The following is a 27,981-nucleotide window of genomic DNA, read 5'->3' as shown; positions in this document are numbered from 1 at the left end:
CTGGAGATGCCAGGCGCCATCCCTTTTCTTCAGGGATCATGGGGATGGGGGTGACCTGTTCGCAGATCAGGGACCTATTTCCCTTCTGGCAGCCCAGTGCCTGAGCCCATTTCCTAGCAGGGGTCACCCCCTCACTCCTACCCTTGGGGGGAACTCAGACCCTGTACCCCATCTCTGTTGCCTGAATGAGCACTCGGGTTCCCACCTCCTGGAACCCTAAAGGTCCCTTCCGCTGCAGGGCCATCTCCTGCCAGGCATCTTTGAGTTGGGAACCACCCCTCAGGGTCAGGTCAGGAACCTTGGTTTGGGGTATAGTTTGTCCCCCCAACTTGAGGAAGAGCAGGGGAAAGGTTCCTGCAGGGGGGTATGCGTCCTGGGCTGTGAGCGGTGCCGGGCCACGGGCAGGGGGCCCTGGGGCAGACCCCGATTCTGCTCAGGGCCCAGTGGGGCAGGGGAGAGACACCGCCTCATCTGTGCTCTGAGCCGGGAGTGGCCCCAGTGGGTGGGGAGCAGGGACCGGCCCTCAACATCTCCCTCAAGACAGGGAGATGGGGGGCTGGCCAGGCCCTCTCCACCTTCAGACCCCAGGTACGACGGGTTCTAAGGTGCCCTTCTCCCTCAAACACCAGCACCCTAGACTGATGGCCCAGTGCCCCAGCCCCTACTCTGGGGGCAGGAGAGACCTGGGCACAGTGAAGACGGGGAGAGGGCACCTGCGCACGTGAGGTCCCCAGAAAGTGGCCCTGGGGGGAATCCCCACCTGCAGACCCCCTCCCTGTGAAGGATGTAAAAAAAAAAAAAAACCTTGTTCTGCCTTTTTGTCTCCCCTCCCCCTCTGCCCGCCCCATGGCCCCCCAAGACTGCCTGCGTGTCGGCTGTGCACCCAGTAAGTGGCTTCCCTCTTCTTGTGCAGCGCCCTTTGGCCTGGGGCGCTAGTTAGTGGGATCTGGGGCGGGTGGAAGCAGCCTTCTTCCTGAAGGTACTGGGGTGGGGCAGCGTGGCGGGGTCCTGAGCTGGAGTGTCCTGGACCAAGGGAAGCTCAGGAGGGGAGAGTTGTGGAGGGCTCTGGGGTCCGCATGCCCAAGGGGTCTGGGAGGAGGAGGAGGTCTGGGAGGTGCATAACCTCTCTGTCACCGCAGGGGGGCAGAGAGCGAGGGCCCCTATCTCAGGACAGCTGGGCCTCTCCTGACCCCCAGGGCCAAGAGCTGGCTCTGGATCCCGTTGCATCTCCAGAGGCGGCCACAAAGGGGCGGGCGAGGCTCAGACATGAGGCCAGCAGGGATTCCCGGGTGCTCGTGCCACACGGGGGCGCACGCTTTCTGAGGCGGCCGCGCTGCTCCACAGAATTGAACTGGGGTTCAGGTCTGGGCCTGGCTGGGGGACCCTGCAGGAGCCCCGGCTCAAGGCCTTGTCTTGGTCACAGAGTCACAGCATCTGTGAGCTCAGGAGGGGCATCCCGGTCCTCTGGGAGGGCTGCCCAGCTGGGTACCACGTTTTATTATGATTTCATTCATTGTATTATCGTTTTTAGGTTGTTAGAACCTTGGTTGTTGTTTTTTTCCCATGGGCACTGGTTTGATCAGATGGCCATAATCACTGAAAAAACATTGCCCCCTCTGGCCAGACTGGGCTTTAGGGACCATGTATCTGAGTGAGTGGTGGTGGTGGCAGGGAGCAGAAGAAAGGCTCCTGGGTCCCTCCATAGCTGGAAAGGAGGTGTCCATGTAGGTGCCTGTAAGTGCAGGGTGAAACGCTGCTTCTGAACGTTTCTGCCGGTGGCACGGGATGCGGCGGGCATCAGGAAACTTGGGGGTCTGGCTGTGGGTTTGAGTGTGGAACAAACACCCACCTCAGATCCTCTCCAGATGGGCCCTGAGCCCCGTGTGTGCATGTGTGTATGCGTGTGTAAACATGCATATGTGTGAGGGGAGGCTCTCTGGGTGCCCTGGGGGAACTGCCAGGTGCTCTGCTCACTCCCCCCTTGGTGCTGCAGGTAAAGGCCCCGAGACCCTGTTTGCGGGGCACAAGCTGAACGACAATGAGTGGCACACAGTGAGGGTACTGCGGCGCGGCAAGAGCCTGCAGCTGTCCGTGGACAACGTGACTGTGGAGGGTAGGTGATGCCCGTGAGGCAGGAGCTCTGCCTCTCCTGGTAGAACTTTGGCTGGTCACTGCTGCCATTTTGCCCCATTAAGGTGTGCAGCAGGCAGGGACCCTGGACTCCAGCATGTGCCTTGCCACCTGGAGCTGCAGAGGGAGGATCTCTTGACAGGGCAAGCCAAATGAGGAAGGGAGGCTCCAGGTGTCCCAGGAAGGAAATGATCCACCCCCTCTGTGTCCCGGCCGAGCAGGACAGATGGCGGGGGCACACACGCGGCTGGAGTTCCACAACATCGAGACAGGCATCATGACGGAGCGGCGCTTCATCTCTGTGGTGCCCTCCAACTTCATCGGGCACCTCAGTGGTCTGGTGTTCAACGGCCAACCCTACATGGACCAGTGCAAGGACGGCGACATCACCTACTGCGAGCTCAATGCCCGCTTTGGCCTGCGTGCCATTGTGGCTGACCCTGTCACTTTCAAGAGCCGCAGCAGTTACCTGGCGCTGGCCACACTGCAGGCCTATGCTTCCATGCACCTCTTCTTCCAGTTCAAGACCACAGCCCCTGACGGGCTGCTCCTTTTCAATTCGGGCAACGGCAATGACTTCATCGTCATCGAGCTGGTGAAGGGGTGAGGCCTGGGCCAGGGACGTGGTGCTTGCATGCGTGACATGCTGGGCCGTGTCTCGGACCCGCATTACATACATGCAAATCAGATCAGATGGGAGAATTACTGGGCCCACCTCACTCTCCAGGGCCCCTGTCCCCATCGGCAATGATGCAGACGTAACCCTCACCCCATCACTGGTTGAAAGGGTCCGGAACCACAAAGCCCTAATCTACAGTTCAGGTGTTCAGCTTCTGGCCCAGCTGGAATGTGACCCCCAGCTGGAACGTGACCCCCAGCTGCTTCTGCATGGGGGTCACATGGCCAGTCTCTGAGGAGCTTGCTCCCTATACCTCACACAGAACATCCTGTTTCACCCTCCAGGATTCGGCTGTCTCCCTCAACTCCACTCTGAGCCTGGCCCCTCTGTGGCTCTTCAATTCATCCTTCAGGGCACCTTCCTGGGGTCCTTTTCCCTGGGTGGGTTCCTTCTACTGTGGCGGCCTCCCCCCCCAACACGCTCCCCCATCCTGATCTGGGATCTCTTCCCGTTCCCCCATGTGGGGCAGGTACATCCACTACGTGTTCGACCTGGGGAACGGCCCATCCTTGATGAAGGGGAACTCTGACAAGCCAGTCAACGACAACCAGTGGCATAATGTGGTGGTATCCCGGGACCCGGGCAACGTGCACACGCTCAAGATTGACTCCCACACTGTCACCCAGCACTCCAACGGCGCCCGCAACCTCGACCTCAAAGGTGGGGCCCAGTTAGAGGCCCCTCACTTCCGCATGTCTTCCCGTCAGGGGGGACTACTGCACCTCTATGGTGGGGTAGTGATGAGGAAGGAGGGGGAAGGGCTGAGTCGCTGCAGCCTGGGATGACCCCGTAACACAGTTACTGCCAAGGGTCATGGCCTCATTTGTGGGTCTGTCAAAAAGAATATGAGTCTGTCCCATCATACTCTGGGGTGACTCTATAGTTTCCACACTACCAGCATTCCCCATCCATTCCCCATCAGGCATCACCTGGGGGCTATGTGGGGCTGTCACATCCAGGCCTTACCTACCTTGGCGATGCCTCTAGAGCCATGAAGGTGCCCCAGAAATGTGACCAGAGGCCGGGTGAGGGCTGTGGGCCTTGGGGTCACAGTTGTGAGAGGTAAGGTTGTGGCCTACAGCTACTAGAGCCCTTGATGGTTTGGACCACACCTTGTTACTACTGGCAGGTCACTGAAGCCAGATGTGGTGCCAGGCATTCTACTGCTTCCAGCTGTGTGCAAGGCAAGTGCCTTCACCCTGTGCCATCTCTCCAGCCTGGCCTCAGACCTTCTAGGAGAGAAGGGAAAGGCTGGCTTAAAGCTGGGCACACCGGGGCCAGAGAGATAGCATGGAGGTAATGTGTTTGCCTTGCATGCAGGACGGTGGTTCGAATCCCAGCATCCCATATGATCCCCCGAGCCTGCCAGGAGCGATTTCTGAGCATGGAGCCAGGAGTAATCCCTGAGCACTGCCGAGTGTGACCCAACCCCTAACCCAAAAAGAGTTGGGCACCTGCTGCCTGTTCTCCCTGTTTCCAGAAGGGGGCGACATGTGGCAGAGTCCTGTTGGTAGGCAGCAGGCAAAGGCAGAAATGTGCCCCTCCTGAAGCTCTGCTGTGACTGCCTGCCAGTTCGATTCCAGATGGCCAGGCAGTGACTAGGGTTCAGGGGTCCCCAAGGATGGGGAATTTGTCCCAGTTCCTTAGAGACCCCAAACCAAGTCCTAGATGTTTGGGGAAAGGAGCCAGGCTGAGCCCTCAGAAGTTAGCTTGTAGGCTTCTTTGGAAGGGAGGATGGGGTGCCAGGGCTCCACAACTCTGAAAAGCCCTGATTACAGGCCGGAACCGGAACCAGATGTGTGGGAGAATGCCTGGCGCCAGCTGTTTTCAACCCGCACCCCCTCCCGGCATCTGGGCCTACTCTGGAAAGGAGGGGGAAAGCAGATGGCAATGGGGAAGGGAGAAAAAAGGGGGGCATGCGGGTTACTGGCTCTCTCTTGGGAATTGGCCTCTCTTTGGGGGCTCTGGGCCCCAGGTGACGGCCTGCTTTGCAGGGGAGCTGTACATCGGCGGCCTGAGCAGGAACATGTTCGGCAGCCTGCCCAAACTGGTGGCCTCCCGGGATGGCTTCCAGGGCTGCCTGGCCTCCGTGGACCTCAACGGCCGCCTCCCGGACCTCATCAGCGACGCCCTGCACCGAATCGGGCAGGTGGAGAGGGGCTGTGATGGTGAGTGGTGGGGCCTGGCGGGGGTGCTGAAGCCTCCTTCCCAGACCCCCTTTAGCATCCTGGCCTCTAACCCTGACCATCTGGTTCAGGTTGGACCTCCAGGGCTCTGTACCTCCTGCATGTTAGGGTGGGGGGCTGGCTGAGTCGGGGTGTCCTTCTTCCTGCCACCGCAGGCCCCAGCACCACCTGCACCGAGGACTCCTGTGCCAACCAGGGCGTGTGCCTGCAGCAATGGGATGGCTTCACCTGTGACTGCACCATGACGTCCTACGGAGGCCCCGTGTGCAACGACCGTGAGTACGGGCTGGCCCTGGGCGCAGGGTGGGTGCAACTACCCCAGGAGGCCTTTACTGCTTCCTCCTCTGCCCCATGAGTTGGTGTTCTGGGCAGTGACCCTACACTTGGATGGCCCGGCATGCCAGCCTGTTCTTTCCGGCCCTGCATCATTCCTGTGGGTTCACTGGCTTCTCTGGACACTGCTGTGCTGCTTCATGCTCTCACTCAGGATCCCTGGACCCCCCCCCCCCCAAGGACACGACTTGGTGTCATCACTTTTCTCTCTCTTCTGGGGCAGCAACCTGTTAGCTGGTGGGGTGGCTGAGCCCATCAAGAAACTGGAGCCTGGAAAGGGTGACTGGGGAGCCAGAGAAATAGTACAGCTGCAAGGGCCTTGTCTTGCACACGGCTGGCCCGAGTTCGATCCCCAGTACCACATAGTGTCTCCCACGCTCTGCCAGGAGTGATCCCTGAACAACACTAGGTGTGATCCCCAAACAAACAAACAGAAAGGAGAGATAGGGGTCTGTTCAAAATGGACTTCATTTGTCTTGCCTTGGGGATCCTGTTGTGAGACCAGAGACTTGGTAAATATACACACACACATTGGCACCTGCACGCAAGTAAGGTTTCTCCATTTGTTTGGGGGTGCTCAGGGGTTACTTCTGATTCTACACTCACTCAAGAATTACTGCTGTTGGTGCTCAAGATACCATATGGGATGCTGGGGGTTGAACTTCGGTTATGTGCAAAGCAAATACCTTCCCCGCCGTGCTATCTCAGGCCCTGCTTCTCTGTTTTTCAAACATAGAAACTGAGGCAGGAGGAGTCATTGACTTCTGGAGGTAGTTTAATAGTGGATCTGGCCTCAGGGAAGGATCACTACAGGCACCTTCAGGCCACACTGCAGCCATGGGCACTGGTCGAGTCGCGAGTTGTGTTTTGCCATAGAGGTACACTCAGGGTGCAGGGAAAGGGGATGTTGTTGAGGACATTCCTGGCAGTGGTCAGCAAGGAGGAGGGCCTGATGGTATGGTACTGGGGGATGCCACGGATGCTCAGGAGGGAACTATGGTTCCTGGCACCAGTAGGGCCTTGCTTCAATTAAGCCTTCGAACCATGCCCCCCCCACAGTCCTTTGCCTCCAAGGGGCAGAGTTTGGCATGAGCAGGGGCGGAGCCTGACAAGGGCAGGGACAGAATCTGACTTGGGCAGAGCTTCGGGCCTTCTGGTCTACCTTCTGTGCCAGCCCTCCAGGATTTTTCCGGTGCACTGAGGCCCTTGAGTAGTTCCACACCCAGGTCTGCTCCAGGATTTTTCTTTTTCTTTTTGGGCCACACCTGGTGACGCTCAGGGGTTACTCCTGGCTATGTGCTCAGAAATCGCTCCTGGCTGGGGGGTCCATATGGGACGCTGGGGGATCGAAACACGCTCCGTCCTCGGCTAGTGCGCAAGGCAGAAGCCTTATGGCTTGCGCCACTGCTCTGCCCACAGGATTTTTCTTGTTTGACCTGTACCTGGTACTTTCCAGAGATACCACCCCACACAAGGGCGAACTGTGGAACCTAGAATAAAGTGGGGCAAGGGCGAGGCCTCTTATCACCAACATGCTCAGCCCTTTCTGGAGGCCAGAGGGGGCGGCTACTTGGTCGCTCGAAAGTAATAGTCACTTCTGGTTTGAGCACTATTCAAAAGTAGTTCAAGTGTAGCAGAGGAGGGTTCCTGTGGGGTGCAGGGAGGGAGTCATCCTCTCTAACTGAGATGTATCAGAGAGGCCCTCCCCCCCCCCCCCCAGCCACAGGGACAGAGTGTGGGGGAAGCTGTAGAGAGCCCTGGAATCTGAGGCGCCTTTAGGGCCACCAGGGGAGCCTTTCTGACCCCACATGCCTGGCCTCGGAAGCAAGAATTCCTGCAGGCCTCTTCAGGCCAGGGCCACAGATGACTGGAAGCGGGAGTGGTGCCATCCTCCAGCCGGTGTGACAGAGAGGGCAGAGCCTGCCCAGGTTCCAGGCAGGAGGGAGGCGGGAAGTGGTCAGTATTCCTGGCACTGGGCAGTGTCTGGAGTCAGCCTGAGGAGAGCCACGAAGCTAAAGACAAGGTGGGTGTGACCTGAGTCACCTGGCCCCTGCACCCTGCTCAGGCAGGCCCTGTGATCTCTGCCCCCCAAGAGCAGGGGTCCCCCCTTGTCTTCTAACACCCTAGCCCACCCTCTCCTCCCCAGCCACCATGCCGGCTCTGGCTGCCCCACTAGGGTCCCTGAGGAGGCCCCAGGTCCAGCAAGAACCTGGCCACACTGTCTCCAGAGGAGGAACAGTGCTGAGGGGCCTGTCTTTCCAGGCTGGGTGTGGAGCTGTTGGGGGCCTAGAGGAGAGGACTGAACTGTGGCCCGGAAGAGGCCTCAGTTTCTCAGTCTGTTGGGGACTACACCGGGGGTAATTAATGGGTCCCCAGAGTCTGATGAAGTGGGCTGAATGCAGAGGGCGCTTCCTGTCCGGGCCCTTCTCATTTCCCCGCAGCCTCTCTGGATCTCTGGCTCACCTCCGTCTCTCCCTGCTGCACACCCGCCCCCCATGCCCCCCCCCACCTCTGCACTTCCCACTCCCTGGTATTGATTGGCCTCCGGGCGGTTTCTCTTCCTCTCCTCTGGCCACCGGCTCCTCCCGCCCTGCCTCCCTCTGGGGCCGGCCGTTTTCTGCCTGCTCAGAGCCCCGTGAGTCCATATTCCAGAGCCGGACTTGGATGGGCTGAGAGGGCAGGGGCTGGGGGACTGATTCTCAGCCTATGGTTTCCTCTCCCTTCCTTTGAGCCGGCGCAAACCCACACCCTTTCCCAGTGCCCCCGAAGCCCTTTCTTCACATGGGAAGGGCCAAAGGATGCTGGAGAGACTGGGAGCTGTCCCTGGTCCTGACTGCCTGTGTCCAGGGGTTCACCAGCCTCAGCCCCTTCTTGACGCCCCTCTCTTCTCTGCACCTGTCCCCTTCACACACGACTGCCTCTCAGCCCCCCTTTGGGAGCCCTCTTACACCTCCCTCTGCCCCTTTCCCCGCACCCCCAAGGCCCAGCAGAGCCAAGCCCTGCTGGCTGCGGGTGCAGAGGTGGCGGCCAGCTTAGAGCTTCAAGGAAGGCCTCCTCCCTGCACTTACCTCCTGGTTGTTCCAGAGGGATCCCCCAAAGTCTGAGGGGCAGCCCAGAGCGGAAGGAGCTCAGAAGTGCTCTGGGAGGGTTTGGGGGCCCGAAGTGGCGTGGAGTCCCGGAAAATCCCAGTCGGAACGGGGGCTGGGGATGGCAAGAACCCAGGAGTGCCGGCCGGCCGGGGTCCGGGAAGCATCTGGGGTGGGCACCTTGAGGCTACGGGCGGCCAGGGTGGGGCTGGGGCTGCTGGCTGGCAGACAAGACACGCAGGCGGGTGTGGAGACCAACCGGGGTGCGGGGGGCTCGGGGCGCACACATGGCCGCATGTAGGAAGGAGCCTGCGGCGTGTGTGTGTGTGTGTGTGTGTGTGTGTGTGTGTGTGTGTGTGTGTGTGTGTGTGTGTGTGTGTGTGTGCGTGCGTGCGTGCGCGCACGGCGGGCCCGGTGGCAAGTGGGTGTCGCCCAGCCCCAGCCCAGCCCGGCCGGGCCGCTTCCTGGCGGGCACGTGCCTTCCCGGGGGCCGCTGCCGGGCCGGGCCGGGGGGTGCGTGCGGGGGCCCCGTCCCGGTGCGGGGGCGGAGGCCGAGGCCGAGGCGGCCGGCCCCTTCCGCGCCGCGCGCCTCCGTCCTTGCTCCATTATTCAGCAGGGCCCGCGGGGCTCCGGGGACGTGCGCGGGCACGCGGCGCGCGGGTGCGGGGGAGAGGCGGGCGCGGAGCCGGCGATCGGGGCCCTCCGCCCCGCATCCCTCCTCTCCTCTCCCCTCCTCTCCTCTCCCCGCCCCGCTCCCGTCCTCCTCCCTCCGCCCGCCCGCCCGTCCGCCCTCCCTCTCGCCGCCAGCCCTCGCTGCAGCAACACTCCGCTGCCTCCTCCAGCGCGCCGGGATCTCGCAGGCTCGCGCCTTCCCCGCCCGGCCCCGCGCCTCCCCTCCTCTCCTCTCCTCTCCTCTCTTCTCCTCTCCTCTCCTCTCTCCGCTCCGCTCCCTCCGTCCCTCCGCACCCCGGCCGCTCCCTCTCGGTCCCCGGCCTCTGCCGGGGCTCCCTCTTCCCTTCCCTTCCCATCCCATCCTTTCCCTTCCCTCCCCTCCCGCCCCGGCTCGGTTTTTCCGCAGGATTTCCCCCGCCCGCCTGACCCTTCCCTTCCCTTCCCTTCCCTTCTTCCCTTCCCGCGGCCCCCCGGCACCATGCCTCCTCCCCCGGGCGGCCCTCTGCGCCGCGCCGGCCCCGCCGGGATGCGGGGAGCCCCTTAGCCGCTCCTCGCGCTCCTCGCGATGGACCCCGGCACCCGGGGGGACCTTGGCGTGGCCGCCCCGAGCACCCCAGCTGGCGGGATCCAGCCGATCGATCGATTGATCGATTGATCGATTCCATCTTGCCCGGGCTCCGGACCGCGCGGCCCCCGCCTCTGGTGTCCAGGCTCGCCGCCTTTCTTGGCCGTCCATCCCCCCCTCCCGGGGCTCGGAGCCGGAGGGGGGCCTCGCGGGGCTGCGCAGCCCCGCGAACCCGCCCCCGGCCTGGCCATGGGGCTGTGAGGCGGCCGCCCCCCCCTCCCGGGCCGAGATGCCCCCCGGAGGGCGCGGGCCGCGGGGGTGCCCGCGCCGATCCCCCGTCTTGGCCGGGCCCCTGCCGGCTTCGCCGCCTTCGCCTTCGCCGCCTCTGCTGCCGCTGCTGCTGCTGCTGCTGTTGCTGCTGCTGCTGTTTTTGGGGGCGGCCGAGGGGGCCCGGGTCTCCTCCAGCCTCAGCACCACCCACCACGTCCACCACTTCCACAGCAAGCACGGCACGGTGCCCATCGCCATCAACCGCATGCCCTTCCTCACCCGCGGCGGGCACGGTAAGTTGCGGCCTGCCCGGCGGCCCCCCGTCCCATCCCATCCCCGGGCCTCCCCTGCGGCCTGCGCCCCCTCACTGCCATCTCCGGCTCTCCTCCGCTCAGCCCCGTCGGCCCCACTTCCCGGGGCCAGAACCCCCTCGCGACCCTCCTCCTCCTAAGCGGTGCCCCTCGCCCTCGCCCCCCACCGCCAGCCCTCCTCCCCTTCCCGCTCCAGAGCCCCCGGCTGGCCTGCCCTTCACCCTCGCCCGCCCCTGCGCCCCCTTCCTCACTCTGATGTCTTCTCCTGCCCACCTTCCCTCTGCATCTCTGCACCCCAGCCTTTTTCTTCTTTACCCTCCACAGCCACCCCCCCCCCATTTTCCTTCTCTCACCCCCGTCTTTGCTCCCTGCACTCTGGCCCTCCAGCCACCACCCCTTGGTTCTGTCCCCCTCCTGCTCGCAGCCCCCAAGTCACCTCTCAGCTGCCCCTAGGCCCAGCACCCCGGGCTCCTCCCTCCATGGCCCTGGCCGTTCCCGCGCTGCCCTGTCTCCGCCTGAGCCCTGCGGCTTGCACCTTCGTCCCTCCTGCTTTGAATGTCTGTTTCCTCATCGCTTCCCATTTCCCATCACCTCCCTCACCTCCATCTCAGTGTCCCCTCACTGGCTAGTCTCCCCTCCCTTTCATCCTGATCACCCCATCATCCCCATCCTGGTCTCCTTATTACCCTCACCCTGGTCTCCCCATCGTCTCATCCCAGTTTCCCTACCACCCCACCCTGATCTCCCCATCACCTCATCCCCATATCTCTGTCACCCCCAATCTGGTCTCCTCATCACCTTCATCTTAGTTTCCCCATCACCTCGTCTAACTCCTCCTTCCCTGCCTCCACCTCACCTCTACTCAGATACCTCACCTCCATCATGATCTGTCCTCCCCTGCATCTCCATCAAGCACCCCCATCACTCACCCCACCCCGTATCAGTCCTGTCTCCCTTTCCGCTTACTACCCCTGATCTCAGCCCCTCAGAACCTTCCATTCAGAACCTGCCTCACCTCCCCTGCCTTGACTTCCTGCTCTGATCCTGCCCCAGTGCCCTCCTGCTTCACACACGACACCCCTAAGATCCTTGCCGCTCCCTCTCTTCCCATCTTTCCTTCCCATTCTTTGTCCCCATCACTTCCTGTGACACCCTCCAGAACTCTTAGGACTGGCTCTCCTGATCTGTTTCCAGGTCAGACCTCCTCACTTCCTGTCTCAGTCCCTCCTTTACTTTCTGCCTCGAAGCCGCTGTCACTTCCCATTCCAGAGAGCCCAGTCACTTTCCATTCCAGCCCTCTCTTCCCCTCTGTCCTCCACCTCACCTTCCCTCTGTGCCTCCCTCTGACCTTCCAGAAGGTGCCCATCTCCCGTCATCACCTGTCTCCAGCTCCCTCTCACCTCCCATGTGGTACCAATCATTCCTGCCCATCTCTAGACCTTTGGCCTGCATGGCAGTGCTTTATTGCCTCCTGCACCTCTGCAGGCATCACCTCCTTTTCCTCTTCTCATCACTTCCTTTGTGGTACCTCATCACCTTCAGTACCTGCACACTCATCACCCTTGGACCTCATGTCCTCCACCTGGACACTCCTCTCCTCTCCTCCTCTCATCACCTGCTGTGCCGTGCCTTCATCACCTCCTCTCCCTCTCCCACCTCACCTACACTTGCAGTCTCCTTGTTTCGCCTCACACTTGCACACCCTTCATTTCTTCCACCTGTACACCCATCATCCCCTACTCCTGTCTCGCCACCTCCACCTCTGATCTGTTACCTCCTACATCTCCTTTACCTGGGTTCCCTGTGTACTCATCACCCACACACATGGTCTCCCCACCTGCATGCGTGTACTTTACCTATACCCTTGTCGTTTACTACGGCACTCTCACTTCTTGTGCTTGTATACTCCTCACCCCTGTTACCTGTACTTATATCTTGTTTCTGCGCTTTTACCACCTCCTCTCCCTGTCTTTTCATCACCTCCAGCACCCATATTCTTACTGGCTCCTTTCCCTGTACTCTCATCACCTCCTGGAACTGTATCGTCGCCTCCTATCTCTGTATTCTTCATCATTTCCTGTGTCTGAATTCTCATCAACTCCTCCCCATTACCACTTCCTGTATCTACTCTCATCGCTTCCAGTCTCTCTTGTCTCCTTATCTCCTATCTCTGTACATTCATTACTTCCTGCACCGTGTTACCTCTATGCACTGACATCTCCCATCCCCTCCCATCTTGCACCCCGACCTTTTCATGTCCCGTCACCTCTGATCTGAACTCTCTTTATCTGTCTCTTGTCGCTCCTGCCTCCTCTGTCCATCCTTCTGTCACCTTCCTCACCTGTCCATCTGCCATCACTCATTTTCTGCTGCACGTTGCTTGTCCCCTACCCCCATCGCCCAGGCCCATGTCTCCATCACTTCTCACCCGCACGCCTGCCTCCCACACTTCTCTGTCCCTTCTAGCTTCCTGATCTCTGCTCCCCCATATCACAGCTGCTCCCCCATGTTCTCCCCTTCCCGTGACTTTCCCTTTCCTTGGTTCTTCTCTTGCCTCTGCTTCTCTTCTGACTCCCAGAGCAGGTCCAACCACCTCTGCTTCACCCCATCCCTCCCCAGCCTTGTGCCTCTCTCTAGTGTGGCCTTGGGGCCCCTCTCCCCAAATTCTCCAGCCTTTCTCTTTGTCTCCTGACCTCACTCTCTTCTGCTCCCCACAGCTCCCAAATGGCCTAGAGAAGGCAGGGTTGGGGACGCTCTGGGCTGAGTTAGGGAAGGAAGCAGTGAGCTGTGTGAGAAGAGTGCGCTGGAGAGGAAGGGGCCCTGGTGTGTGTGGGGGTGCAGAGCTAGGCTCCCTGAAGGAGCTGGGCTCGGCCTCACAGTATGAGGGAAGGAGAGAACCTGGAGAGGAGGCACTAGGGTGTGTGTACTGGGATGGCCATCCCATCACAAAAGGAAGAGGAGCTGCAGTGCCAGTCAGAGGATGACTCACCGTGGGGTACCCCCAGACTGGAGCTTCGACAAGATTGAGGGCCCAAGGGTGGGAAGGACTGATAGGTCAGTGTAATGTATCTTCGCTGCACCCACACTTGTCAAGAGCAGAGGGGCCCAAACTTATTTGACTTACCCCCATTATCAGAAGATAGTTGCCTTGTTGCAGCAAACAAGCAGAAAAGGCTCCCCAGTCCACCCAATGTGATGCTCCCCTGATCTTTCCAGTACCTCCCTCCAAGGGATATTATCACTCACTTTTTATTTATTTATTTATTTATTTATTTATTTATTTATTTATTTATTTATTTATTTATTTTGGTTTTTGGGCTATACCCAGTGACGCTCAGGGGTTACTCCTGGCTCTGCACTCAGAAATCGCTCCTGGCAGGCTCAGGGGACCATATGGGGTGCCAGGAATCGAACCCTCGTTGTCCCAAGTTGGCTGCGTGCAAGGCAAATGCCCTACTGCAGTGCTATCACTCTGGCCTGATCACCCACTTTGGAAAAAGGGTTAGAGGAAGAGGCCAATTTGGGGGCCTTTTCTAAGCCGGGTGGGCCTTCCCTGTCTTCCAGCACCTGCAGGTCCTGTGCAGTGGCTCCTCTCCATCCGGGCTTTTTGTGTGTTTCCCTACATCTCCTTGCCCCACTCTCCTCTCTGTCCTGCACCATCTACACATCCTGTTATAACCCCCAGACTGCCACCCCACCACGCCCTGTTCTGTGGTTGGCCACAGGGGACGTGGATCCCTGGCTCCCCAAAATAACCTGGCTGCCATCCTCTCTAGCCCTTGACCCACCCAGTTCTGAATCCTCATCATTCCTGTTAGGGTGGTAGGTCACCGCTCAGGCCTGAGCTAGTGACCTCTTGGGGGGCCCCAGAGCCTCTAAATTCCTCTCTATCTGGCGGGCCAGAAGAAGGTCTGGCCTGGGGTCTGGCTCTATCATTTGTGACTGGGGGTCAGAGATGAGGGACTGTTAAGGTACTGCTGGGGTGTGGGGCCCTGGCCCAAGCTTCACTGGCCAGTTTGGGAGCGGGCGCGGCAGGACGGTTCTCCCGGCAGTTGTTCGTGTGTCTCCCTCTGTCCAAGGCTTTGGGCCTGGCTCCCGCCGCTGCAAAAAACGCGCCCAAGGGTCGGTGGTGCTGCGAGAGCTCCGGAGCATGTCTGGTCTAGTTGCCTCCTGGGTCCTCTGGTTGCTAGTTGGCTTTTCCTTTGGACTCGGGTATGTGGCACCGTCACGGGAAATGCAGGGTCATTGAGCGGGTTCAAAGTGTTACCCGAATCTCTGGTCTTGAGGCAGCCAGCGACTTTGGAGTAGGGCTGAGTGCCAGCCTCGGGCCTCTGGCTGGTGGGTGATTGGGCCCGGATGCCTGAGTCTGTCCAGAACTCTTGTATTGGAATTCAGGGTTCTGTGCTCCCCTGAAATGCTCTGTACAAGGGAGCCCATTGCAAGTGGTTTTGAGGGTGCTACTAGAAGCTAAGAGCCTGGTGCCTCAGACCACACTGGGGTCTTGGCCGCTCAGCTCCAGGTCTGGAGCTTGCTGATGTGTGGTGACCCGCGTGCAGACTCCCCCTTTCAGGGTGTTGGGTGGCTGGACTGGGTCACTCACTGCTGCTGGGCGCTGGGTGCTGAGTTCTGGGTGCCGGGCGAGCTGGGCCCTGGAGCCAGCGTGGTGCTTGTGGTTCAGTGTGGGGAGAGAAATGCATCCCTTGGGTAATTACTGCGCCCCAGTCCAATAAACCAGCCACCTTCCGTCTTCTGCCCGAGCAGCTCCCATGCCCAGGCAGCATCAGAACACCCTAAGGCTTTAACAGGCCCACCGCAAAAACTGGCTGCAGGATGCGGGAGATCCGCGGGACCCCAAGGCATCTGGGCTGGTCTGACTGGCTGAGTCTGGTGGAGACCCTGGCTCCCATGGTGCCCCCCCAGACTCTATCTAGTAGCTCTGCCTTGTGGTGCGGGGTCTGTGGGTGTCTCACAGCTGTGGGCTGTGTCTGCCCAGGAGCCAGGGGCCCCTCAGATCACTCAGCTCCTGCCCCCAGGCAAGGGGCTCCCCTGCAGGGGATGTGCTTGGGGTTTGGGGGAAAAGGGCCTACTCTGCCTCAATCCTGGGAAACAGGGGGGTGCATGGTGACCCCCATGCTGAACCCCTTCTCTGAGAGACCCTGGTCCCTGGGAGCAGAAGCACCCACCTTGGGTTCAGGCAGCCAGGAAGGGAGGTACGGGGGGGGGGATGTGAGTGTCTTTTTCCTGGCCCTCCCGCACCCCCAATTTGGACGTGCAGCTTGTGAGTGGAGGGGGAGGGAGGACCCTGGGTATTGCGGTTGCCATGGAAACAGCCGATTTTCCAGAATGCTGCAGTGTTGGGAGTGGAGAGACTCACTTAGGCCGAGGCCTGGTCGGCTCCCACCTTCAGTCCTGCCCTTTCCAGGCTCCATGGGGTGTGGCTCATTGTGCTCCTCATTGCCAGCCACCACACCACCAAATTTTGGGGCGCCTGTCCTGAGGGTTGACCTCTCACTACCATGCTTGAGTCCTCTGGGGCCCCCTGGGAGTGAAGCCCCTCAGGTGTGGGGGGGGGCACAGCCAGGCAGCAATTGCAGGTGTGTGGGGCAGAAATGCCAGGTGGGCCTGAGGTGGTTCTCTGTGCCTGCTTGGCCCTGTCTGGCCTGTGGGCATGGGGAGGTGGTTACGGTCCCCAATCTCAGCCTTGCTGGCCTTCAGGCTTCTCTGGGGCCCGGCCCGGCCTTCCCAGTGTCCTACGGGTTCAGGTGGTGCCTTCCCTTTGGGGTACTCAGGGCTCCCCTGATGGAGGCCCTTCTCCCTCTTCAGCGGCTGTATCCTGGGCGCTGAGGGGCTCCTGGCTGCTGTCTTGGCTCTGAGACTACTGTGGGTTGCAGCTCTGCCCTGGCCCTCTGCTCCATCCAGGCCCACCCAGACAACTTTCTCTCCCAGAGGCCCCCTAGGCCGGGGTCCCCTTTCATCCACCCTGCTCCAGACTTTTACCCTCGGGCCCCATCTCCCTCTCCTTCATCTCTGGAAAAGTCCCCCCTCACCCCTCATCCCCCCAGAAGAGCTTTGAGAGGAGCCGTTAGTGGCTGATGATTTAATTAAGCATTTTATGAATCTCATCTGCTCCATTTATGTTCTGAAGAATACTGGGATGTTCTCTCCATTCTGCTGAGGCCCCGGAGTACTACTGGCCGTGCGGGCCGTCCAGACAAGGCTCCCTTCCCGGAAACTGGGTGACCAGCCCCCCAGCCCGCCCCCAGGGAGCCCAGTCAGCCGCAGGAGGGAACATGGCGACTAATGGGGTTTATTTTGGGGCTGAGATCGTTAGGGACCTCACACCCGCCCCCGGCAGCCGGATGGCGGATGGCGAAGAGGAGAGAGAGGAGGCCGGGTGGGAGCTGTGGGGGGCAGGGAGCCTGCATCTCCGGCTCCCACTCTCTGCTTTCTCTCCCGGCACCTCTCTCGGTCCGTCTGTCCATCTGTTTCTGCCTCTTCCCTGTAGCTGTCAATGCCCCCCATGTCTGTATTTCTGGGCGGCGCTCCAGGACCCCATTTGGGGCCCCAGGAAGCCCCCTTCATTGGGAGTCCTGGGTGAATGGGCCAAGATTTCAGGTTTTGGGGGGCTGGGGTGGGGGGCAGGCACTGGAGGGGTGCCAGCCTGCAGGCTGTGAATCAGCTCCTCAGCCTGCGCTGCCTCCTGCTGTGCCCAGGGGGTCCTTCAGCTGGGCCCAGCCAGCCCTGGCACCCCGGAATCACACACCTTGAGTCTGTCGCCCCTGCCAGCCTGGCACTGGTCCCTCACCATGTCTCTGGGCATGCTCCATGCTCTCTCTCTCTCTCTCTCTCTCTCTCTCTCTCTCTCTCTCTCTCTCTCTCTCTCTCTCTCTCTCTCTCTCTCTCTCTCACCTCTCTACTCTGCTGTAATTAAAGCTTGGGTTCTTGATGAGGCAGCTACATCTGTCTGGGCGTGCGCAAGCCGCACCGGGCACCCGCCTGCCAGCTGCTCCCCAGGGCTGCAGAACTGGGGTGGCGGGTGGCGGGTCCCACGTGGAGCTGAGGGGTCCAAGGCTTCTGGCCCCGGTCCTACAGACCTGCGCCCCAGCCTGGCTCCCCCAGGGTCTCACCTCCCTCTCTCCCTGCCCTTCTCTCCACAGCTGGGACCACATACATCTTTGGGAAGGGGGGAGCACTCATCACCTACACGTGGCCCCCTAATGACCGGCCCAGCACGAGGATGGACCGCCTGGCCGTGGGCTTCAGCACGCACCAGCGGAGCGCCGTGCTGGTGCGCGTGGACAGCGCCTCAGGCCTGGGGGACTATCTACAGCTGCACATCGTAAGCCTGGCCCAACTCCCCTCTGAGACCCTCCCCTGTCACCCTGAGTGTGGAGGCCCCCAACTTCCAGGCCTTCTGTTTCTGCTGAAATGTCTCCCCTTCCCTCCTGCAGCCACCTGCTCAGTCTTAGCCTTTGGGGTCCTGCACCTCTTAATGGCCCAGTGCAGCCCACCTTGATCCTCATGCCATCATGTGTAACCCCTGCTGTAACCTACATTGTTTGTAGTTCCTCTGGCAGCCCCCCTTACCTGGGGGTCTCCCCAGCAGCTTCCTGATCCACACCTCTGTCCCATCCCTCCCTGCTGGATTCAGAATGCCGCCCCTCTCTGGGCCACCTGCCCTGTCTGCCAATTCCTCCAGCTCTCCCTCCTCCTCTAATCTCCCTTAGTCTGAGGGACCTCTGAATCACTCTTCATCGTCCCTGTACAGCCCTGGCCAGCCCTTGCCTTCTGTGGGGGGCTCTGAGTGAGGCCCTGGATGCGACCCACTCTTGTACACCAAGGGTTCCCTGGAGGCACCCTCTGATCCCCACGCAGAGGTCCTCAAACTTTTTAAACAGGGGGCCAGTTCACTGTCCCTCAGACCATTGGAGGGTCTGACTATAGTAAAAACAAAACCTATGAACGAATTCTTATGCACACTGCATATATCTTATTTTGCAATGAAGAAACAAAACAGATACAAATACAATATGTGGCCCGCGGGCCATAGTTTGAGAACCACTGCCCTAGAGCTAGGCCAGGGGGGATGTGGTGTGAGGACTGACCTGGGGCCAGTGCAGTGGCCCCATAGTGGCCTATGGGGGCAATTGGGGCTGCCCTGCCAGTATGCGTGGGTTCTGCAGGGTGCGTGCTAGCTGTGTCAGCTGCTGGCCTGGTCTGTATGGGTGTTTTCAGCCTGGTGTCCTGTCATGAGACTGTCAGAGTAATGGACAGCTGCTCTGGTCCTGCCTCCACTGGCTCCATCCAGCCTCAGTCTCCGCATCTGCTCAATGGCCACAGAGAGGCGGTTGTTGCAGGAGGTCTGCGCCACCTTTCCAGGTGCAGCGCCACCTCTCCAGGTGCAGCGTGGCACAGTGCTGTATCCATGAGGCCCCTCACCCCCTGGGCTAATCCCCCAGGACCCGGTGCCAGCTGGGTGGGGCACAGGGATCCCCAGTGTTGAGCAGAAAGGGCAGAGGCGGCAGAGTACGAGAGGAGGGTTCCTCCCTAGGCTCCCAGTGCCTGCCTGGGGCTGGGGTGCCTGGTGTGGGCAGGGGTGGGGGCCTTGAAGGAAGCCTGGTAGCCCCGAGAGGGTCAGCACCGAGAAGGGAGAGGAGTATCACAGCCGCATGCCCCCCAGGCAGCCCCCCAGCCCCCTTACCCTGGAGCCCCCGCAGCTGCCACCCCGCGTCATTAGCAGCTCTCAGCGAGCGGGGAGGCGGCAGCAAAATAAGAGAAACGGCAATTTGACGTTTCTAATAAAGCGTCGCTCCACTTTGCCAAATTAATTTTGACTCCCATAATTATTTGCTGTAGGAGCGGCCTCGTTCTCCCCACCGCCGCCTAATGAGGTAATTGGGGAATTAGGAATTAATGACTTTAACAGAAGTGACAACTGACTTCACGTCTGCGCGGCACCTCTCCCCTGGCGTGCTCGGCTTCCAGCTCAGCCGCCCGGGAAACCCAGGTGTCCTGCCGCCAGCTGCTTGGACCTGCTCCCTGTGACTGGGGCCACCCTCCAGCCTCCCCCAGGGAGGAACCTTGGGGGCACCCCGTCCCAGGGCTGATGCTATTCTGGGCGATGTTCTTCCTAACAATAGTAGCAGGCAGCACCCAGTGCTCCCTGAACATGTTGGGAGCAGATCAGCGGCTCCCTGGGGCGCTGCCAGCCTGGTGGTGGTGGCTGGGTGGGGCTTGCTGGCACACTCGTTGGCAGCCCAGCCTCAGTTTCTCTCCTGGATTGCACTTGAGAGATCTGCTGTGAGTGTGTGTGTGTGTGTGTGTGTGTGTGTGTGTGTGTGTGTGTACTTGCACATGTGTGTTTGAGGGGTTCTTCCAGGTTCTGGGAGGGGGGACTGAACCTACATGTGGGAAGAGCCAGGGTCTCCTTGAGGCTCAGCTGTGAGCCTTATTTTCCATCCCAGCACCCCCAGGCCTCCTGGCCTTGTAGGGGCTGCAAGAGGTGGCAGCTGGAGGGTTTCCTTTAGGGAGACCCCGGAGGACAGTGTGCTCTAGGGCAAGTCTGGCCAAGGGTCTGTCCTGCTTGGGGGATAGTCAGGACAGGCCTTGCACAGCTTAGGGCTCCGGTCTGGAGGACAGGTGGTCTCCGTTGTCCCAGGACACCCTTCCCAGCCACTGTCTCTCCAGACGTTGGACAGGAGTCGCGAGCACTGGTCCCGGGGTCAGGGACCCCTTCTCATGAGCTCTGGGCACCCAGCCTCCTCTTAATCTGTCCCTCTGCAGAGGGGAGCCTGCATGAACCCTCAGGGTTGCTGGGCCTGGAGAGAATATGTGTGTGTTGTCCCAAGTGGTGCCTGGATGATTTAGGGGTTCATTGTAGTTCACCCTCTCCTTTGGGCTCCTTTGATGGGAGGTTCCCAAGCTGCATACTGGGGACTCTGCAAGCTCCCTGTCTGGAGCTTGGAACTTCAGGTGCAAAGGTTGCTCACCCTAGTTTGCCTGTTTCCTGTCTGTCCTCTGCCCATCCCTTCCCAGGCCCCAATCTACACTCCCGCACCTCCAGGTCACCTTCCCTTAGCAAGTCCAACATTGTTCCTTCCCAGTCCCCACATTTGTCACCACCAAAAGTGTGCATTGGAGATCCCCCTTCCCCTCAGTGACTGCAGTGACTGTCTCCTACTCTGCCCACTGTTTGAGGGACCCGGGGGGCTGCCAGGAGATGCCTGCAGGGCTGCTGTACTTGTGGGGCGTGGGAGGAGGAGGTGAGTCCTTCTTCCGGCTTGGCCCTGCTCCTCCCGCCATGCAACTCACTGGCTGTGTTTTCACCGAGGTCTCTGCACTCTGTGCACCTGGGCTGGCCCGCAGCTCAGTCCCTATCCTCCCTGCATGGGACAGGAGCTCATGGACCTTGGCTGAGAGGTGCCCAGTAAATTATGTGAGCAGGAGGCTGGTGTGATTACTGGAAGCCCCCGAGAATCCATCCAGCTCTGCCTGCCCTGGCTTCCCCAATCTTGGAGTGCCGGGTCACCCCTTGCTTGGGGAACAGCAGGGCAGGGCCAAGGTGCACTGTGGGCCAGGGCTGCTGGGAAGCTGTGGCATGGCTCGGGCCGACGGCGGCAGGAGCTAGAATTCTGGGGGGGTGCAGAGCTTTGTTCCCTGCAGGCTGCTGACCCCTCCCTCCCCGTCCCCAGGATCAGGGCACTGTTGGGGTGATCTTTAACGTGGGCACGGACGACATCACCATCGATGAGCCCAACGCCATCGTGAGTGACGGCAAATACCATGTGGTGCGCTTCACGAGAAGCGGTGGCAACGCCACCCTGCAGGTGGACAGCTGGCCGGTCAACGAGCGGTACCCAGCAGGTAGGCGGCGCCTGTGCCTGGAAGGGGAGGGGCAGGGCAGACAGCGTGGCCTCTGATAGGAGCGCAGCGCATGGGGAGGGGCCAGAGGGCAGACTTCCGGCTGGATCGGAAAGGTGTGACTTGAAGGTGGCTGGTAGCTAAAGGGACGAATGGGGCTTTGTGTAGCTTTGTGTGGGCCAGAGGGGCCTGGGAGGTGGTCTCAGGAGGCTTATGGCCAAGGGGGGAGGGTCCGAGTTGAGCCCAGGAGACTACAAAGTCAAGATCTAGTGTGGGGGTGAGGGTGAAGAGAGATAACCAGCTGGTGGAAAGGATGCGTCCAGACACCGGAAAGTGAACCTCCACCATCTGGAGGGATCCACAGGCAGGGAAGCAGAACCCAGGGAAAAAGCCATTTCAGGAGCTCTAGGTTAGAGAGAGGTTGGTGTAGAATCCAGCACCACAGTTCCTGGGATGGGCCTTGGGGACACTTGGAGCAAGACACTTTAGGTTAGGAAGGGTCTGGGGGACTTAGTCCAGTGTGACAGTTGTGGAGACCTGGCCAGGCAGAGACAAAGCTGAATTTGGGGGTCCCATCTGCAGATATTTTCTGGCTGAGCTCAGGCACTGTAGTGGGCCCCCTGCTTTCCCCCTTCCTGGGAGGACACAGCCCCGGGAGCCTCAGAGCAGTGACCACACCAGCCGATGCCTGATGGGAGATGGAGCCTGAGGGCTGGGAAGCCTCGCTCCCATCCAGAGATTTTTTTCTGGGACCTTGCAGGCCAGAAGCTGTCTGTATGCAGCAAAGATAGAGAGAAGGACCAGGGTCAAAATGACCCAAGTTCTATCCCCAACAAGATATATGGTCCTCTGAGTATTACTAGATAGTCCTGGAGGCCACTAAGCCACAGGGGTGATCTGGTTATCCCCAGCCCTACAGGGCCTAAACAGTTCTGTATTCTTGGGCCCTTGTGTTGAGCTGTTGGCCCTGCTGACCATTACTTGCTGGGCATTCTGAGCACTGCTGGGAGATGCCCTCCTCAAAGCAAAGCAAACAAAGGCAGAAAGACACACTTAGCTCCACCGCAGGCCAGCTGAGATATGTGCCCAGCCTCACGCTCTTGGGTCTAGGACTCCCCCACAGTGGGGCTGTTCTTAAACTTTGGCTCTCTTGAGTCAAGCTGTGTGGCCTTAGAAAGGGCACCTCACCTCTCTGAAGCTCAGTTTTTGTTGGCACTCGCAAACTAGTACTATGTGTATGAGACTCTGACTTCCACCCAAGTGTCAGGTATAATCTTGGGGACTCCCAAGTGTGGTCAAGTGTGGCCCCATAATAAATAAAGGAAAGAGGCCAGGACCTGCCTTGCTTGTAGGAGACCTTGAGTCCCACCCCTATACATCAAAGGGAAAAAAAAAAGAGAGAAGAGAGAAAAGTGTCATCAAGCTACAAGATGGCATGGCCAAACCTTAGCCATAGATCACAAAATGACAGAAACCAATACAAAACAGCTACAATGCGTAATTCCAATTATACGACATTGTAGAGAAGGCAGAAAGGCAGACAGTAAAGGGAGCACAGAAGGGCCCTGAGTACCTGCCTTGCAAGCAAATGGTTGTGAGTTTGAATCCCCAGTGCCTCACATGCAGTCCACATGATTCTGGAATTCTGCCTCTAATCCTTGGCACTGCAAGCAAGCTCTGGTCACAGCTCATCCAGTTATGTATGAGCCTTACCAATAGAATCCCCTAGCCCCCCCCCCCCACATGTACACATATGTCCAGAAGACACAGCAACTAATAAGTGCAAGTGTGGGGCTGGGCACTGAGCTGTAAGGTGTCTGCCTTACAAGGTTCGATCCCTCGGCATTCCATATGGTCCCCCAAGCCAGGAGAGATTTCTGAGTGCATGGCCAGGAGGAACGCCTGAGCATCACTGGGTGTGACCCAAAACAAATACACAAAAAGTGCAGGTGCTAGAACAGTGATATACATACATAGCTGAGGCCCCGGAACCGACTCCGTTAGAACCATGTGCAGAAAAGGCAACGCAGTCCTCTCCCCTCAGGAGACACAGGCGCAGGTCACACGCACATACAGGCACACAGATATGCAGACTCACAGATACACATGTAAACAGACACCAGCACGCATGAGACACCCTCACACATGAGTGCGCAGTCTCATAGATACAAAGATACAACAAACAGCTGCACCGTGATCCCGGATGTGCTGAGAGCACAGAGCCTGCTGGCTACTCGCCACCTCGTGTCCCATTGCAGAGACTTGTCCAATGACCCAGATCTTCCTCTGCTTCTGCAGTGCCCCACCCCAGGATCAGAGTGGGGTTCCGGAAATCACTGAGCCAGCCACCAGTCCCTGCTGGGAAAGCAGATCCCCCCTTCCCCCCCGCCCTGCCACCATTAAGAGTATTCAGTGGGGACAGGGACAGGTCTCTGCAGGAAATCAGTTCTACTTCTGCTGTTGGGGCTGGGACACACACACACACACACACACACACACACACACACACACACACACACACGTAGACACATGCAGATCCAGGGACACAGGAAGGTATCTGCAGGAGAGCAGAGAGGAGCAGGCACTGAGGAAGGACAGGTTGGGTTAAGGAGCACAGTGAGTTGGGGGTGATTAGTTGGTGGTCCCAGGGCAGAAAGGACCCTGAGCATGGGAGTCTGAGGGGCGGAGAAGGAGTTGGGCCTGGCACAAAGTGAGGCCCAGCAGGCTGGCAGTGGGGTGCTTGTGGGAGGAAAGCTGGAGAATGGGGAAGGGGAAGTGTCCTCCCCAGGAGGAAGGGGAGGGGTTAGTGGGGGCAGATCCAGCTGGCACTGGGGCACCACCCTTGCTGGTACTGGTGATAGGGCCACCTTGGTCCTTTGAGGGAGGAGGGCTGGGGGTGCTGAGGCAGCAGGGGACGTGGGCGGGAGGGTCAGGGGTGTGGAGTGAACAGTGAGGGACAAACTGGGAGCTGAGCATGGAAAGTCAGGGGAGCTGAGAATGGCTTGGAGAAGCGGTTTAAATCCCCTGATAAACGTGTGTACCGGGCCACCCCTTTAAATGCCACATAAAGCCCCGCTTAACCCGCCCCACTTCTAAAGCCCCTCTAAACGCAGCAGCAAGCTGGGCCGCTGAGGCCTCCTACCCCCCAATTTAAACTTCATAAACACCCCACCTTGCCCCACCACCCCACTTTGGCAAGGGGTAGGACCAGGGCACAACCGCCTGATGCAGATAAACCCGGTTCACCTCTGACCTTTGACCTTCCAGCTGCCTTTTCTTCCTGTCCCTTTTCCTTTCTCTTCTTTGCCTCCCTCTTTTCCTGGGGTTGCACCTGTCCCCCAGGGTGGGCGCCCCGGGCGGGGGACGGGAGGCCGCGGGAGCCAGCGTTTGTCCTGCCTGGGTGAGCCAGCGTTCGTCCCTCTCCGCTGGACGTAGCCGCTGACCTGAGAGTGCATCAGGACTTTGCTAACTCCTTTGGACTTCCGCCGCCTGAGAAACCTACTGTCTCTCTAAACTTTTCCAAGGAAACTTTGATAACGAGCGCCTGGCGATTGCTAGACAGAGAATCCCATACCGGCTTGGTCGAGTAGTAGATGAGTGGCTGCTCGACAAAGGTAATTAACCAGAACTAATGAATGAATTAATTAACTTTAAAAACACAATCTTAAAGGTGCAGAGCTCCCTCCCCGTCCGCCTCCCCGTCCCCGCACCCCCTGGCAAAGGGACGATTGTCCAGCACAGACGCCCCCTTCCTCTCTGGGTCTGAGCCTTTTAGAGGGAGGGGGGTTTGGGGTCAGAATTAGAGGGCTCTTAGGTGAGAGATAGGCCAGGGTTATTTTCTAAACTTGGACACCCAGGCCAGAAGGCAGCAGAGGGAGGGGGTGTTAGATCAGAGGTTTGGGGTGGGCCTCCAGAGATCATTGGGGCTCTAAGAAGGGAGGATGCGAAGCCCGAGGGATAGGAAGGCAGCTCCCAGGCAGGGGTGAAGGGAGAAAAGGGCTCTCTCAGGAAAGCCCCCTCCCCACCAGTCACAGGGGCCCATTAACCCCAATGGGCTGGCCTGGTCTAGAAGGCCTCAGTGGAGACAGAAGTGGGCCAGAGCAGGACCAACAGGCTGAGGGAGCCCATGGGATATCTAGGCTGACCTGGAAAACAGAGGCTGTGGGCGTAAGGGGGTGGCCAGGTCAGCAGCGGGACTCGGGGGGGCCGGGCCATCCCGTTCCCGCGGACAGGGGGCAGCTCTGTACCTCTAAGGCTAAACCTCCACCTAACCAGTTGATAACTGTGCTTCTAAATGTCCCCGGGTCCTGCCCCGACTAAAACCCCATGTAACTCCAGCCCCCCAGTGCCGGTGGGGACTAAACATGCTGATAACCAGATGTGATAAAGCCTTAACCGGACAAAAAGTTAAAGGGACTGTGAGCCGCTGAGCCGCATGGGCTGCTCTCGCCATTGGGGCGAACTTTAACCCTTTGAGGAGTTCATGGAGGGCGGCGGGGCGCCATGCAGCTCCCCTCAATGCTCCCTTCACTCTTCACATCAGAGAGGCCCAGGGAACCACTCGGGCTGAGGCAGGACCACCTGTGACCCGGGATAGGGGGCTGGGACCCCAACTGCCTCCCCCTGTCCCTCTGGGCCTCTTCCAGAAAGCATAGGATCTTTCTGGAAGGCTCGGGTGTCTTCCCCAGGGATGGTGGTGCAGGCCCCTGTGCCTGAGCCCTCACCCCATCCTGTGCAGAAAGACACAGCCATGGCTGCAGTTTGGGATTTGACTGTCACACATTGGCCAGTGACTATGGCTCGGCCTTGGCAGTGCCCAGACCCAAGGGCTCCCCTCCCTGGAGTAGGGTCCGGGCAAGGCTGTTGTGCTTTTTCCTCCAGGGCTGAGGGACATGATTTGGTCAGGCGCTGAGGCCTTCCTGCCACTGGCTCCTGCAGCCTTTTCCTGAGGACGGGATGTGACTCGGTGGTCCCCACTGCACTCACTTCCCCTCAGCCTCTCTGGCCCCACCTCCCAATTTGTGCAGCCTGGGAATGCAGAGCAGAGGCTGAGGGGGTCACAGGGAACCATGCTCTGGGGTGGTGGTCTCACAGGTGGGGCCTTCCTCAGCCCAGGTCCGGGGGCAGGGCCAGCAGCACCTAACGCTAAACCAGAGCTCTAACGAGGCACTAACCAGAAGTTAACGAGGCTAAGCCAGGTCTTAAACCCCCAGCAGCTAAAGGTCAAGGGGCGCAGGGGGCCATGTGGCCGTCCCTCTGCCTCCCACCGGCCCCCCCCAATAAGCCCCACCAAAACCAAAGCTAAATCTAAACTTAAACATAATAAACGACTTTTCTAAAAACCAAACCAAAGCAACAAACTCAGAGGGTTAAACCGACCCCCAGATCTACTAAACCGAACTGCACAGCCACGCCTGCGGTTGTGCCCGGCTCCGGAGCTGGAGCGGTTAATGGTGGCTGTGAGCGAGTGAGCGAGTGAGCGCGAAGCAGGTCCCTTTAACATTTTCCATCTCTGCTTGCACCCTGGGAGGGAGGCGGCCTCTGCTCCCCCCATCAGGGCAGTGTGCCTGGGGGGAGCTTGGGGGTTCTTGGGGCGAGGTGGCTCCAGGGCAGAGGGCCTAGAGGGGGCTGGGTGGGCAGGCCGGTGTGCGGGTGCTCCTGTCCTCTCGCACGCTGCTCCTCCACGCAACCCCTCCGTCCGTCTGTCTGTCCGTCCGCCCATCTATCTGTTCGGCCTCTACTACCCTGACTGCCTCTGGCTGGGAGGCACCCGCTGTCTGCCTCTGTCTGTCTGCTGCTTCCAAGGGTCCCGCGGCTCAGGGCTAGACACCCAGGGTGGGGAAGATGGATAGCAGAGGGCGATGGGGGCATCAAATGGAGAGAGGGAGGAGAAAGTACGGGCCTTGATGCACCCCCAGAAGAAAGCTAAGGGGAGGGGAAGTTGGAGGCATGAGCATGGGGGCAGGCCGCGCCCCCGCACCCTCCCTCCCATGTGCCCTGCTGACCCTCCCTGGGTGCCTTGGGGCTGTGGCTCTGGCTGTGGGACAGGACTTTCCCTCCTGTATCTGATCCTCCTCGTGCCCTGCTCCCCCTACTCCCACTGGCTGGTTCCCACCCCCTGCCCCTCTCGCTTGCCCTGGGCTCCCCCCCACGACCTGCCCCCCCTCTGTCCCTTACCCCCAGGCCGCCAGCTGACCATCTTCAACAGCCAGGCTGCCATCAAGATCGGGGGCCGGGACCAGGGCCGCCCCTTCCAGGGCCAGGTGTCCGGCCTCTACTACAACGGACTCAAGGTGCTGGCGCTGGCCGCCGAGAGCGACCCCAACGTGCGGACCGAGGGCCACCTGCGCCTGGTGGGGGAGGGACCATCCGTGCTGCTGAGCGCGGAGACCACGGCCACCACCCTGCTGGCCGACATGGCCACCACCATCATGGAGACCACCACCACCATGGCCACAACCACCACCCGCCGGGGCCGCTCCCCCACGCTGAGGGACAGCACCACGCAGGTGAGCGGGTACTTCTGGCCCAGCCCCTGCAGCCTGGTGTGGGCCCTGAGGGGAAGCAGCAGGCCTCAGGCACCCAGCAGACCTTTTCGGGGGACACAGGCCCATTCACAACCCTCTCTCTAGGACGGGGGGGGGATCCCCATGCCTCTAGTCTGCTTGGGCCTCTGCCTAGTTTATTGGCTTCTTGAGGCAAGTCTAAGAGAAAGGGAGGGTCTGGGAGGTGGGTTGGGCACAGGCAAGGTCTCCGATGTTTTTGCTGGCAGAGCCCACCGAGCCTGCCAGCTGGCCCCTGCCCGTTGTGTTGTCCTGGGGAGTCTCTCGGTGCCCTCACCCTGGGGGTGTTCTGGGAGCAGTCATGGGGGCCGGGAATCTGACTGGTA

General features: G+C 59.9%; 1 protein-coding gene across 13 annotated transcripts in view; it reads left to right on the top strand.

Annotated features, from left to right (window-relative positions):
* Window positions 1-27,981, top strand: part of NRXN2 (neurexin 2) — an 83,022-nt gene that overhangs the window by 41,344 nt on the left and 13,697 nt on the right. For 2 of the 13 annotated variants that reach the window (XM_049779554.1, XM_049779558.1), the window contains exons 11-20: window positions 860-886; window positions 1,994-2,113; window positions 2,352-2,733; window positions 3,279-3,469; window positions 4,804-4,977; window positions 5,151-5,270; window positions 17,390-17,571; window positions 20,924-21,095; window positions 24,617-24,706; window positions 27,276-27,601. In XM_049779554.1, the coding sequence (XP_049635511.1) occupies window positions 860-886; window positions 1,994-2,113; window positions 2,352-2,733; window positions 3,279-3,469; window positions 4,804-4,977; window positions 5,151-5,270; window positions 17,390-17,571; window positions 20,924-21,095; window positions 24,617-24,706; window positions 27,276-27,601 (1,784 nt within the window). Of the gene's footprint in view, window positions 1-859; window positions 889-1,986; window positions 2,114-2,351; window positions 2,734-3,278; window positions 3,470-4,803; window positions 4,978-5,150; window positions 5,271-9,538; window positions 10,215-17,389; window positions 17,572-20,923; window positions 21,096-24,616; window positions 24,707-27,275; window positions 27,602-27,981 lie in introns of those variants that run through there. The other 11 variants (XM_049779553.1, XM_049779556.1, XM_049779564.1 and 8 more) reach the window with 9 other exon arrangements.

Source organism: Suncus etruscus, chromosome 9 (genome assembly GCF_024139225.1).
Source record: "Suncus etruscus isolate mSunEtr1 chromosome 9, mSunEtr1.pri.cur, whole genome shotgun sequence".
Classification (NCBI taxonomy): Eukaryota; Metazoa; Chordata; class Mammalia; order Eulipotyphla; family Soricidae; genus Suncus; species Suncus etruscus.
Note: the sequence above shows the minus strand (reverse complement) of the source record. Positions and strands in the feature narration are given on the sequence as shown.